Genomic DNA, 13,996 nt, shown 5'->3' with positions numbered 1-13,996 from the left:
GCAAGGGAAATGGTGGAGAATGGCAGCACAGGAGCAGGGGAAATGGTGGAGAACGACAGCACAGGAGCAGGGGAAATGGTGGAGAAAGGCAGCAGAGGAGCAGGGGAAATAGTGGAGAACATCAGCACAGGAGCAAGGGAAATGGTGCAGAACGGCAGCACAAGAGCAAGGGAAATGGTGGAGAACGCCAGCACAGGAGCAGGGGAAATGGTAGAGAACGGCAGCACAGGAGCAGGGGAAATGGTGGAAAACGGCAGCACAGGAGCAGGGGAAGTGGTGGAGTGGTGGAGGATGGCAGCACAAGAGCAGGGGAAATGGTGGAGAACGACAGCACAGGAGCAGGGGAAGTGGTGGAGAACGCCAGCACAGGAGCAGGGGAAATGGTGGAGAACGGCAGCACAGGAGCAGGGGAAATGGTGGAGAACGGCAGCACAGGAGCAGGGGAAATGGTGGAGAACGGCAGCAAAGGAGCAGGGGAAATGGTGGAGAACGGCAGCACAGGAGCAGGGGAAATGGTGGAGAATGACAGCACAGGAGCAGGGGAAATGGTGGAGAACGGCAGCACGGGAGCAGAGGAAATGGTGGAGAACGGCAGCACAGGAGCAGAGGAAATGGTGGAGATTGACAGCACAGGAGCAGGGGAAATGATGGAGAACGGCAGCACAGGAGCAAGGGAAATGGTGGAGAACGGCAGCACAGGAGCAGGGGAAATGGTGGAGAATGGCAGCACAGGAGCAGGGGAAATGGTGGAGAATGGCAGCACAGGAGCAGGGGAAATGGTGGAGAACAACAGCACAGGAGCAGTGGAAATGGCGGAGAACGGCAGCACAGTAGCAGGGGAAATGGTGGAGAATGGCAGCACAGGAGCAGGGAAAATGGTGGAGAACGGCAGCACAGGAGCAGGGGAAGTGTTGGAGGATGGCAGCACAGGAGCAGGGGAAATGGTGGAGAACGACAGCACAGGAGCAGGGGAAATGGTGGAGAATGGCAGCACTGGAGCAGGGGAAATGGTGGAGAACGGCAGCACGGGAGCAGAAGAAATGGTGGAGAACGGCAGCACAGGAGCAAGGGAAATGGTGGAGAACGGCAGCACAGGAGCAGGGGAAATGGTAGAGAACGGCAGCACAGGAGCAGGGGAAATGGTGGGAAACGGCAGCACAGGAGCAGGGGAAGTGGTGGAGAATGGCAGCACAGGAGCAGGGGAAATGGTAGAGAACGGCAGCACAGGAGCAGGGGAAATGGTGGGAAATGGCAGCACAGGAGCAGGGGAAGTGGTGGAGAATGGCAGCACAGGAGCAGGGGAAATGGTGGAGAACGACAGCACAGGAGCAGGGGAAATGTTGGAGAATGGCAGCACAGGAGCAGGGGAAATGGTGGAGAATGGCAGCACAGGAGCAGGGGAAATGGTGGAGACTGAAAACGGCAGCACAGGAGCAGGGGAAATGGTGGAGACCGGCAGCACAGGAGCAGGGGAAGTGGTGGAGAACGGCAGCACAGGAGCAGGGGAAATGGTGGAGAACGACAGCACAGGAGCAGGGGAAATGGTGGAGAAAGGCAGCACAGGAGCAGCGGAAGAGGTTTAGACTGAAAACGGTAGCACAGGAGCAGGGGAAACAGTGCAAACTGATAACGGCAGCACAGGAGCAGGGGAAATGGTGGAGAGCAGCAGCACAGGAGCAGGGAAAACAGTGCAGACTGATAACAGCAGCACAGGAGCAGGGGAAATGGTGGAGAACAGCAGCACAGAAGCAGGGGAAACAGTGCAGACTGATAACAGCAGTACAGGAGCAGGGGAAATGGTGGAGAATGGCAGCACAGGAGCAGGAGAAGTGGTGGAGACTGAAAACACAGCACAGGAGCAGGGGAAATGGTGGAGAACAGCAGCTCAGGAGCAGGGGAAGTGGTGGAGACAGAAAACACAGCACAGGAGCAGGGGAAATGGTGGAGAACGGCAGCACAGGAGTAGGGGAAACAATGCAGACTGATAACGGCAGCACAGGAGAAGGGAAAGCGGTGAAGACTGAGAACAGCAGCACAGGCACAGGGGAAATGGTGTAGAGTGGAGAAGGGCAGCACAGAAGCAGAGGAAACCGTGGAGATGGAAAACAGCAGCACAGGAGCAGGGGAAACAGTGGAGACTGATAACAGCAGCACAGGAGCAGGAGAAGTGGATAAGGTAGAGAAAGGCAGCACAGGAGCAGAGTAAATGGTAGAGACTGAGAATATCAGCACAGGAGCAGGGGAAATGGTGGAGACTGAGAATAGCAGCACAAGAACAGGGGAAGCGGACAAGGTGGAGAATGGCAGCAGAGAAGCAGGGGAAACAGTGAATGTGGACAATTGCAGCACAAGATCAGGGGAAATGGTGAAGGCAAAGAATGGCAGAACAGGAGCCGGTGAAATGGTGGAGACTGAGAACAGCAGCACAGGAGCAGGGGAAACTGTGGAGACTGAGAATGGAAGCACAGGAGCAGGGTAAATGGTAGAGACTGAAAAGTAAAGCCCAGGAGCAGGGGAAGCGGTGAAGGTGGAGAATGGCAGCACAAGAGCAGGGGAAGCGGTGAAGGTGGAGAATGGCAGCAAATGAGCAGGGGTAACAGTGTAGAATGAAAATGGCAGCACAGGAGCAAGGAAAACGGTGAAGGCAGAGAATGGCAGCACAGGAGCAGGGAAAATGGCTGAGACTGAGAACAGCAGCACAGGAGCAAGGGAAGTGGTGAAGGTGGAGAATGGAAGCACATGAGCAGGGGTAACTATGTAGAGTAGAGAATGGCAGCACAGGAGCAGGAGAAATGGTGGAGATTGATAACAGGAGCACAGGAGCAGGGGAAATGGTGAAAGTGGAGAATGGCAGCACAGGAACAGGGGAAATAGCGGAGACTGATAACGGCAGCACAGGAGCAGGGGAAGCGGTAAAGGTGGAGAATGACACCACAGGAGCAGGGGAAATGGAGGAGACTGATAACAGCAGCACAGGAGCAGGGGAAATGGTGAAGGTGGAGAATGGCAGCACAGGAACAGGGGAAATGGTCGAGACTGAGAACAGCAGCACAGGAGCAGGGGAAACCGTGGAGACGGAGAACAGCAGCACAGGAGCAGGGGAAACAGTGGAGACTGATAACGGCAGTACAGGAGCAGGGGAAGTGGATAAGGTAGAAAATGGCAGCACAGGAGCAGAGTAAATGGTAGGGACTGAGAATAATAATAATAATAATAGTTTTTATTTTTATAGCGCCAACATATTCCGCAGCACTTTACAAATTTTAGGGGGGACATATACAGACAACACAGAATAAGCATATCTCAAATCGAAAGGAGTGAGGGCCCTGCTCGCAAGCTTACAGTCTATGAGGAAATGGGGGAGACACAAAAGGTAAAAAGTACATATATTGTATAATGCAGCCTTGATATACTAAATAGGATAAATAATAATACATGGACTGGTCACCAGCCAGTATGTGTACAGTCCTGACAGAGGCTATTAAGTGCATGGATCAGCACAGGAACAGGGGAAACGGTGGAGACTGAGAATGGCAGCACAAGAACAGAGGAAGCGGACAAGGTGGAGAATGGCAGCAGAGAAGCAGGGGAAATGGTGGAGACTGAGAACAGCAGCACAGGAGCAGGGGAAACTGTGGAGACTGAGAACAGCAGCACAAGAGCAGGGTAAATGGTAGAGACTGAAAAGTAAAGCACAGGAGCAGGGGAAGCGGTGAAGGTGGAGAATGGCAGCACAGGAGCAGGGGAAATGGTGAAGGTGGAGAAAGGCAGCACAAGAGCAGGGGAAATGGTGAAGGTGGAGAATGGCAGCACAGGAGCAGGGGTAACAGTGTAGAATGAGAATGGCAGCACAGGAGCTGGGAAAACGGTGAAGGCAGAGAATGGCAGCACAGGTGCAGGGGAAATGGCTGAGACTGAGAACAGCAGGGGCAGTGCTGGGAATATTGAGGCGTCACAGAAACATCATGGATAAAAGTGTAAAAACGTATTAAATATATCAAGGATAGCAGCGGAGAGAGCATGGGTACAAAAACATTTCCATCTGTACGGCCCTAAAAAATTGATGAAAAGACAAGAAGATAATTGGTCCAAGAGGTGGCCAAGAGCCAGACAGCAACATTAAAGGAGCTGCAGGAATTTCTGGCAAGTCCTGCTTGTGTACTGCATCCTGTATTCTTTATATGTCTGGCCTTTTCTTACAATGAAAAACATCCAAATACTTTCAGCCTGACTAAGTCTGACCAAAATCATGTGGGAAAATGAGTTATGGTCTGATGAAACCAAGGATGAATTTTTTTTTGCCATAATTCCAAAAAGGTGCAAAGCCAACACTGTGCATCACCAAAGGAACCCCAAACCCACAGTGAGACATGGTGGAGGCAGCATTATGCTGTGGGACTGTTTTTCGGCAGCTGGGACTGGGACTTAAGTCAAGGGGTAGGAATTATGGAAAGATTCAAATGTTAGTCAATTTCACAATTAAACCTTCAGGCCTTTGCTAAAAAGCTGAAGATGAGGAATTTCATCTTTCAGTGCAACAACGACCGTAAGCGACCTCCAAATCAACAAATGGATTCACCAGAAGAAGATGGAAGTTCTGGAACGGCAGAGCCCAAGCTCAGACCTGAACCCAAGTGTCTGTGGTGACCTGCAGAGGGCGCTGTACATAGGAGATGCCCTCACAATCTGACAGATGTGGAGCTGCTGCAAGGAGGAGGGGGCAAAGATCGCCAGTTCTAGATGTGTCGTGCTGATAGACCCCAACCCAAAAAGACTGAACGCTGCCAGAAATTCACAGAGGACTGCACCACAGTATTAGTGTAGGGTGTGCAGATTTACGCAACCACAAATTTCAGCGTATTTCTGAACGGATTTGGACAGATTATGACATTAAAGGGGAAAAGTTATATACAAACTCACGGACAAAAAAGGTATAATGTATTGGATAGTTCTAAGTAATCACCTTCTCAAAGTATTTGATCTCGTACTCCAATATGATGCCGTTTGGCTGGTCAGGTTCTTGCCATATTAGGGTCACGCTGTTTTGCGAGATCTTCTCTTTACGAATTACCACAACTTGAGAAGGGGCTGACAGATGACAGAAAAGCTGCAATTATTTAACCTGCTAAAAAATGATGAAATATTATCCCAATAATCCCATATATCCTATAAATAATCTTCTTCCTCTCTTACCGTCAATCATATTTTAGTGACCTCTCTTTTTCAGTAACCACTTTCCCTCAGTGACCACCATCAATCAGTGACCACCATCCATCAGTGACCACCCTCCATCAGTGACCACCGTCCATTAGTGACCACCCTCCATCAGTGACCACCCTCCATCAGTGACCACTTTCCCTCAGTGACCACTCTCCAACAGCAATCAATTTTGTCTTTGCTACCACTCCTCTGAAGTATCCACTCTCCCATAGTGACCATTTTCCTTCAGCGACCACCATCCATCAGTGACCACCATCCATCTATGACCACCATCCATCAGTGACCACCATCCATCTTTGACCACCATCCATCAGTGACCACCATCCATCAGTGACCACCATCCATCAGTGACAACCATCCATCTGTGACCACCATCCATCAGTGACCACCATCCATCAGTGACCACCATCCGTGACCACCATCCATCTGTGACCACCATCCATCAGCGACCACCATCCATCAGTGACCACCCTCCATCAGTGACTACCCTCCATCAGTGACCCCCATCCATCAGTGACCACCCTCCATCAGTGACCACCATCCATCAGTGACCACCATCCATCTGTGACCACCATCCATCAGTGACCACCATCCATCTGTGACCACCATCCGTGACCACCATCCATCAGCGACCACCATCCATCAGTGACCACCATCCATCAGTGACCACCATCCATCTGTGACCACCATCCATCAGTGACCACCATCCATCAGTGACCACCATCCATCTGTGACCACCATCCATCAGCGACCACCATCCATCAGTGACCACCATCCATCAGTGACCACCCTCCATCAGTGACCACCCTCCATCAGCGACCACCATCCATCAGCGACCACCATCCATCTGTGACCACCATCCATCTGTGACCACTATCCATCAGCGACCACTATCCATCAGCGACCACCATCCATCAGTGACCACCATCCATCTGTGACCACCATCCATCAATGACCACCATCCATCTGTGACCACCATCCATCTGTGACCACCCTCCATCAGCAACCACCATCCATCAGTGACCACCCTCCATCAGTGACCACCATCCATCAGTGACCAGTGACCACCATGCATCAGCGACCACCATCCATCAGTGACCACTATCCATCAGTGACCACCATCCATCTGTGACCACTCTCCATCAATGTCCACTGTCCATAGGCGACCACTTTCCATCCGTGACAACTCTCCCTTAGTAGCCACTGTACATCAGTGATCATTCCCCATCAATGACCACTCTCGTTCAACAGCACCTCTCCCTCAGCAACCACTCTTCATCTTCTCCTTCAGTGATCACCCTCTCTTAGTCATCACTCGCCATCAGTTTCTACTCTCCTTTACTGATCACTCTCAATCCGGCGACCCCTCTCCATCAGTTTCTATTCTCACTCAGTGACCACGCTCCTTAATGACCACTGTCCAACAGCTTCTTCTATTCTTTATTCTTCTATTCTTTAGTGAAGTAATCACTCTCCTTCAGTGATCACTCTTCCTCAGTGACCACCATCCATCAGTGACCACCATCCATCTGTGACCACCCTCCATCAGTGACCACCATCCATCAGTAATCACTCTCCTTCAGTGATCACTCTTCCTCAGTGACTACCATCCATCAGCGACCACCATCCATCAGTGACCACCATCCATCTGTGACCACCATCCATCAGTAATCACTCTCCTTCAGTGATCACTCTTCCTCAGTGACCACCATCCATCAGCGACCACCATCCATCAGTGACCACCATCCATCTGTGACCACCATCCATCAGTAATCACTCTCCTTCAGTGATCACTCTTCCTCAGTGACCACCATCCATCAGTGACCACCATCCATCTGTGACCACCCTCCATCAGTGACCACCATCCATCAGTAATCACTCTCCTTCAGTGATCACTCTTCCTCAGTGACCACCATCCATCAGTGACCACCATCCATCTGTGACCACCCTCCATCAGTGACCATCATCCATCAGTAATCACTCTCCTTCAGTGATCACTCTTCCTCAGTGACCACCCTCCATTAATTTCCACTCTCCATTTGTGCCCACTCGTGAACCTCGCTTCCTGATATGACCTGCAGTTCTGGAGGCTTTATATGTGAGGTCTTCTCTACGTCACGCTCTGCTGATTCAACCTCTTAGTCATTGGGATGCTTCCATGGAGGCCTCGACAGACTCTTCCTTAATTTCCTATCTCTCTGAATATACAGTGTGGACCCTTAGCCTTTGTGCTAAGTCAGAGGCACAGGAATTGATGTATAGACATCAAACACCCTAAGAACATTCAGCATAAGGAGTAGAAGAAAACCTTCTTGGGATTTAGTCAAGCTATGATGACGATTATCATACTGAAGAACAATATGGCCCCAGTTATAGAACACACAGGTTTTGCAGAGGGTCCTACCTGCCTGGTTCGTCGTTATATTCACTGTGGAGAACATCCTTTGCTCCAAGCTAAAGTCGGACACCCCGTTGACAGCCTCCACCCAGAAGGTATAGTTCATATGGGCCTGGAGATTTGCCACTGTAAGGGAAGTCTTTGTGAGGCTCATTTGTTGGGGGGTATAACGAACACCGCCCCCACAGGGCTCACATTGACCTGCATCCCAAGCACAACGACGGCAAATGACATTGTATGTGGCATCTCTGCGCCCACCTGTGTCCCTTGGTGGGTTCCACTCCAAATTTATGGTGGTGCCATTAACGCTGGAGATGAGATTGACTGGAGCAGAAGGTGGACCTAGAAAGGAAGACGGTGAAAAAAGGACAAAACTGAACACTTTCACCACATGGGCATCTGTACAGAAGGAAGGGCCCTAAACTGAACACTTCCAAAACATGGGCGTTTGTACAGATGGAAGGGCCCTAAACTGAACACTTCCACCACATGGGCGTTTGTACAGAAGGAAGGGCCCTAAACTGAACACTTCCAACACATGGGCGTTTGTACAGAAGGAAGGGCCCTAAACTGAACACTTCCACCACATGGGAGTTTGTACAGAAGGAAGGGCCCTAAACTGAACACTTCCACCACATGGGCATCTGTATAGAAGGAAGGGCCCTAAACTGAACACTTCCAACACATGGGCGTCTGTACAGAAGGAAGGGCCCTAAACTGAACACTTCCACCACATGGGCGTCTGTACAGAAGGAAGGGCCCGAAACTTAAGCTTACAAGACTCCTTCCAGGTGAATATTATTATTATTATTTTGTCATTATTACAAATCAAAGGGTTTAACTACAGAACAGTATAAAAGCAAGATATCTGAACTGAAGCAATGACCGGGTGACCTGGAGAAGGGCGCGAGTGTTGGATGCCACACGGTGGGCCTGCTGCAGACGACGGAGGCAAGCACCAGAATTTTAAGCCCTTAGTGACCAGGCCAAAGCTTTCAAATCTGACATGTGTTACTTTAAGTTTCAATGTATCCCGGTGATTTTGAGATTGTTTTTTCATGACACATTGCACTTTAGGGTAATGGTACATTTACTATAGGTCGATATGTTTTGCATTTATTTATAAAAAATATCAGAAATGTATCAAAAATGTCTAAAAATTACCAATTTTCAAACTTTAAATGATGATTATCCCTTTAATCCAGACAGTCACACCACACACAATAGTTAATAACGTTTCTCTCATGTCGGCGAGACATCGGCACCATCTGTAAAACGTTCTTGTATTTTTTTTTTAGAATGTTGGAAGATTTACAATTGTAGCAGTCATTTTTTCATTTGTTTTCAAGGAAATTTACAAAAACTTATTTTTCTAGGGACCTGTTCAGGTGAGTTTGAAGTGACTTTGGGGACCTATATGACGCGCCCCCTGGGCCTGTGTTGCTGCTGCTATGCAGGGGGAATACCCGGAGCCGGATCGCTGGGGGTTGTAGTTCTCCGTGGCGGTGACCCGGTCCGTGCCCAGGGTGGTCAAACCAGTGGCAGTCTATTTGTATTGGAATAAGTGTCCGACTACGCCACCCGTGGATTGCGGTCAGTGGGGACCGCCGCTGCGCTGCAGACCGCTGAGGCTGATGTTGTTTGCGCAGCCGAGTATGGGATAACTCCCCACGGGAGGAGTATGGCCTCAGGGCAGCTGATGTGGATGATGGTGGTAGTGATGGTGTGAGTGTCCCAGTACTGATGGTGCTGGTGCGGCGATGAAACACAGAGACTTGTAATTGCAGTTTCCAAAGCTTTACTCAAGGTTGTTATTCAGGTCAATGCTGCAGGCGATGACTGCCCAAGCCATGCTGCGTCCACCAGGTGAGGGACTCGGTCAACTCCCAGGCAATTCCAGAGTGTGGTTCAGAGCTCCCCTCTCTTCCTTTCTACTGGCCGTCCCCACCAGTGACCCACCTTTGTCCAGCTTCCTCGGGCCTTCTGTTGGCGAAACCTCTCCCGGTTTCCCTGACCCTATGCGGTATGCCTTTCTGGTGGATGTAGTGAGGGGTCGCACCAAGATGTGGTCACAACCTCCGGTTTTGGCTGAGGATTAGTCGCCTCCACCAATTTGGGTTCCGGTACCCTATTCTGCCAACCCTTCACCCAGTATCTCCTCTGGGCATATGGGGTTCCTTCTGCCTTCGTGTCTCTGGGCCTTTCTCTGTGTTCTTTGCTTCCTTTCTCCTCTGTTCCAGTTCCTTTCTTATCTTCCTTTCTGTTCCTCCTCCTCTCTCTCTGCTGCTTCTGGCCTCCACTCCAGGCCTGCCTCTGGAGCTGGGCCCAGACTGAGCCACAGCTCCCTGTCAGCCCTCTCTGGCTGAGCTCCTCTCCTCTTCTCCTCCTGACTGAACTGGCTGAACTCGACTACTGTTCTAAGATGGTGCCCACCTTTTATACCTTCTTCTGACACCCGAGCCCAGGTGACTAGCAACCAATGGGCTCCTACCTATGCCCAGAAACCCACCCCTATCTGCTCCTACACCACTGGGTTTTCCACCCCCCTCCCCACTCCAGCCAGGAACAGAAGCTGTCGTGCCTGCACTCTGTCTAGTGGGAGCACCGTTGAGCTGTCCCTCGGAAATGGGGTGTGTGTGGTGCATGCAGCCTACCGAGCCCTGGTCCACACTCCATCCTTACCCGGGAGTGGAATACCACACCTCTGGTCTGAGGTGCAATACCCCTGTAGCAGCCGAGCCCTCGGGGTGCTACATATACATTCAAAAATATCCAAACATTTAAAAACTGCACCCCTCAACGTATTTAGAACTGCTTTCACGTAGTTTATTAACCCTTCAGGTGCATTGCAGGAGTTAATGCAATGTGGCATTCCAGAAATGAAACATTTTAATTTTTACCTCCTAAATGTCGCCATTTTCTGAACAGGTCCCTATAGCCGGCAGACTCTAAGGCCATTATTTGGCCACCAGGACCACCCAATCATGAACTCAGGAAGCCTATGGGGATAAAGAGGAAGCCCCCATGCTCTGTTAACCATCTAGATGCCGTAGTCACTATTCACAGCAGACTCGAAGCAGCTAAGCGGCCCCAGGTGGTGTCAACACCAACTGTGACTGGTGCAGCAGGGCGCTCGCTATAGTGTGCAGCCGACAGCTGCGGCATTTTCGTCCGTCAGGAGAAGCTGTTCATTTATATTGAAAAGCAGTTTTAAGTCATATTGGTTAATTTCCAAGTGATTGAGGAACTGGCGGCCTCCAGAGAAGTTTCTGATGTGGAGACGGAAGGTGAGGGCCCGGAAGAACAAGAAACCTGGGGACAACTGTGGAGCCCTCAACTGTGGCGGAGAGTTCTGCTCAGAGAGATGAGTGGTTTAGGGTACAACCCTACACCTTCCTAAAGGAGATGACGAAATCCTGCCGCCCTGAACTATACTCACGTGTGCAGGCTATAGAAGGCGGATCGGTAGCGGAACGGTAATAGTTGTTATCACAATCACAGATCTGGGAAGCCAAGGTATCGGAATGACTAAATGGGGGACACTTGGAGCAGAGTTGGTCTCCGGGTGAAGATTTGAAGTATCCAAGATCGCAAGCTGCAAGAAAGAATAATCTCATGTCAGTGTTATTACAGTAATGAACTTCACTGTAGCGGGCCGATTCTACTCCTCGCATGAGATTATTATGGGTGAAGAAGAAATATGGGGAGCAGACATACAAGAAGATAGAATGGGGAGAGGGGTATGTAAGGAGACAGTATGGGGAGATGGGAAGGGGGGAGAGAGGGTGGGGGGATGTGTGAGGAAACAGAATGAGGAGCAGGACAGGGAATGGGTGATGAAGAAGTGTGAGGATGGGAAGTAGGGAGGGAATGTGTGAGGAGACAGTATGGGGGGAAAAAAGTGTGCAGGAGCACAATATAGAGACTGGGTATTGTGGAGGAGCAGTATAGAGAGGAGGAAGCATGGGGGGACAGTCTGGGGGCACAGCAAGCAGTGAAAATTATGCCGAGTAGTGGGCACAATAACAGAGACTGTACAGCAAAGGGAGGGCACAGTATGAGAGGACAGTGTGAAGAGGGGCGATGTTTGAAAGAGAGAGGGCAGTGTGGAGGCCATGTACCATAAAAGAGACAGTGTGGGGGTCTTATTTGTGCAGGAAGCACAGTGAGGGGCAATTATTCAGCAACTATGCATAGAGTAGATATTTTTATTTAGGGGCATTATAATCACACTATTATTTTTAAAGGCACCATGTCAGAATGTGCTGCAGAAAACCGGAGAAGATGGAAGTCTGCAGAGACGGGCTGTGGATGTGAAAGGTCACTATGTATACCAGGATGGGGGGCATGAATTCCTGGATGGGGACATGTATACCAGGATGAGGGACATGTATACCAGGATGAGGGACATCAATACCAGGATGGGGGACATCAATACCAGGATGGGGGACATGAATACCAGGATGGGGGACATGTATACCAGGATGGATGAGGGACATGTATACCTGGATGGGGGACATGTATACCAGGACGGGGGACATGTATACCTGGATGGGGGACATGTATACCAGGATGGGGGACATTAATACCTGGATGGGGGACATGCATACCTGGATGGGGGACATGTATACCAGGATGGGGGACATGAATACCTGGATGGGGGACATGAATACCTGGATGGGGGACATGAATGCCTGGATGGGGGACATGTATACCAGGATGGGGGACATGAATACCTGGATGGGGACATGTATACCAGGATGAGGGACATCAATACCAGATGGGGGACATCAATACCAGGATGGGGGACATGAATACCAGGATGGGGGACATGTATACAAGGATGGATGAGGGACATGTATACCTGGATGGGGGACATGTATACCAGGATGGGGGACATGAATACCGGGATGGGGGACATGCATACCTGGTTGGGGGACATGCATACCTGGATGGGGGACATGTACACCAGGATGGGGGACATGAATACCAGGATGGGGGACATGAATAACTGGATGGGGGACATGTACACCTGGATGGGGGACATGTATACCAGGATAGGGGACATGTATACCAGGATAGGGGACATGTATACCAGGATAGGGGACATGAATACCAGGATGGGGGACACATATACCAGGATGGGGAACATGAATACCAGGATGGGGGACATGAATACCAGGATGGGGGACATGTATACCTGGATGGGGGGCATGAATACCTGGATGGGGTTCATGAATATCTGGATGGGGTACATGTATGCCAGGGTGGGGCACATTGTATGAAGATATGGCTGAGCTCTTAGGTTCCCAGCTCCTAGCGGCTGCTGTTCAGATTTATTTGGTCCACAACCATGATAAAGATCTTGTCCAATACTTCTTCATGGAGGGCGAGCTTATGACATGAAACAACATCAACAGTTTAATGGAAGCTCTGAAGATATGTTATTTTCCAGAGGAATGGAGGCTCTTCATCCAAAACAAGCCTAAAAGCCATCTTGCTGCATAATGGTAATGCACTACCTTCAATTCCAGTTATATCTGGATGGGGGACATGAATACAAGGATGGGGGACATGAATATCAGCATGGGGGACATGAATACCTGGATGTGGGACATGGATGCGGGACATGAATGCCTGGATGCGGGACATGAATACCTGGATGAGGGACATGAATGCCCGGATAGGGGACATGAAAGCCTGGATGGGGGACATGTATACCTGGATGGGGGACATGAATGCCCGGATGGGGGACATAAATTCCCAGATGGGGGACATGAATGCCCGGATGGGGGACATGAATTCCCAGATGGGGGACATGAATGCCTGGATGGGGGACATGTATGCCTGGATGGGGGACATGCATACCTGAAAAGGGCGACATGAATACCATACTTGGATGGGGGACATGGATACCAGGATGAGGGACATGAATGCCTGGATGGGGGACATGAATTCCTGGATGGGGGACATGAATGCCTGGATGGGGGACATGAATGACTGGATGCGGGACATGAATGACTGGATGCGGGACATGGATGCCAGGATGGGAGACATGAATACCTGGATGCTGTATATGAATACCTGGATGGGAGACATGAACACCTGGATGCGGGACATGAATACCTGGATGGGGGACATGAATGCCTGGATGGGGGACATGAATACCAGGATGGGGGACATGTATACCAGGATGGATGAGGAACATGTATACCAGGATGGGGGACATGTATACCTGGATGGGGGACATGAATACCAGGATGGGGGACATGAATACCAGGATGGGGGACATGAATACCTGGATGGGGGACATGAATGCCTGGATGGGGGACATGAATGCCTGGATGGGGGACATGAATACCAGGATGGGGGACATGT

The 13,996-nt window shown here is 50.4% G+C and overlaps 1 protein-coding gene across 1 annotated transcript in view; it reads right to left on the bottom strand.

Annotated features, from left to right (window-relative positions):
• Positions 1-13,996, bottom strand: part of EPHA8 (EPH receptor A8) — a 213,007-nt gene that overhangs the window by 43,489 nt on the left and 155,522 nt on the right. The window contains exons 4-6 of the mRNA XM_073656022.1: positions 11,058-11,213; positions 7,625-7,960; positions 4,964-5,088 (exon numbers count right to left, since the gene is read on the bottom strand). Coding sequence (XP_073512123.1) covers positions 4,964-5,088; positions 7,625-7,960; positions 11,058-11,213 — 617 coding nt within the window. The remainder of the gene's footprint in view (positions 1-4,963; positions 5,089-7,624; positions 7,961-11,057; positions 11,214-13,996) is intronic.

The sequence above is a fragment of the Phyllobates terribilis genome, unplaced genomic scaffold, assembly GCF_046119375.1.
Source record: "Phyllobates terribilis strain yellow unplaced genomic scaffold, ASM4611937v1 Scaffold_12__6_contigs__length_324123572, whole genome shotgun sequence".
In the NCBI taxonomy this organism is placed as follows: domain Eukaryota; kingdom Metazoa; phylum Chordata; class Amphibia; order Anura; family Dendrobatidae; genus Phyllobates; species Phyllobates terribilis.
This window is presented reverse-complemented; position numbering and strand designations above follow the sequence as displayed.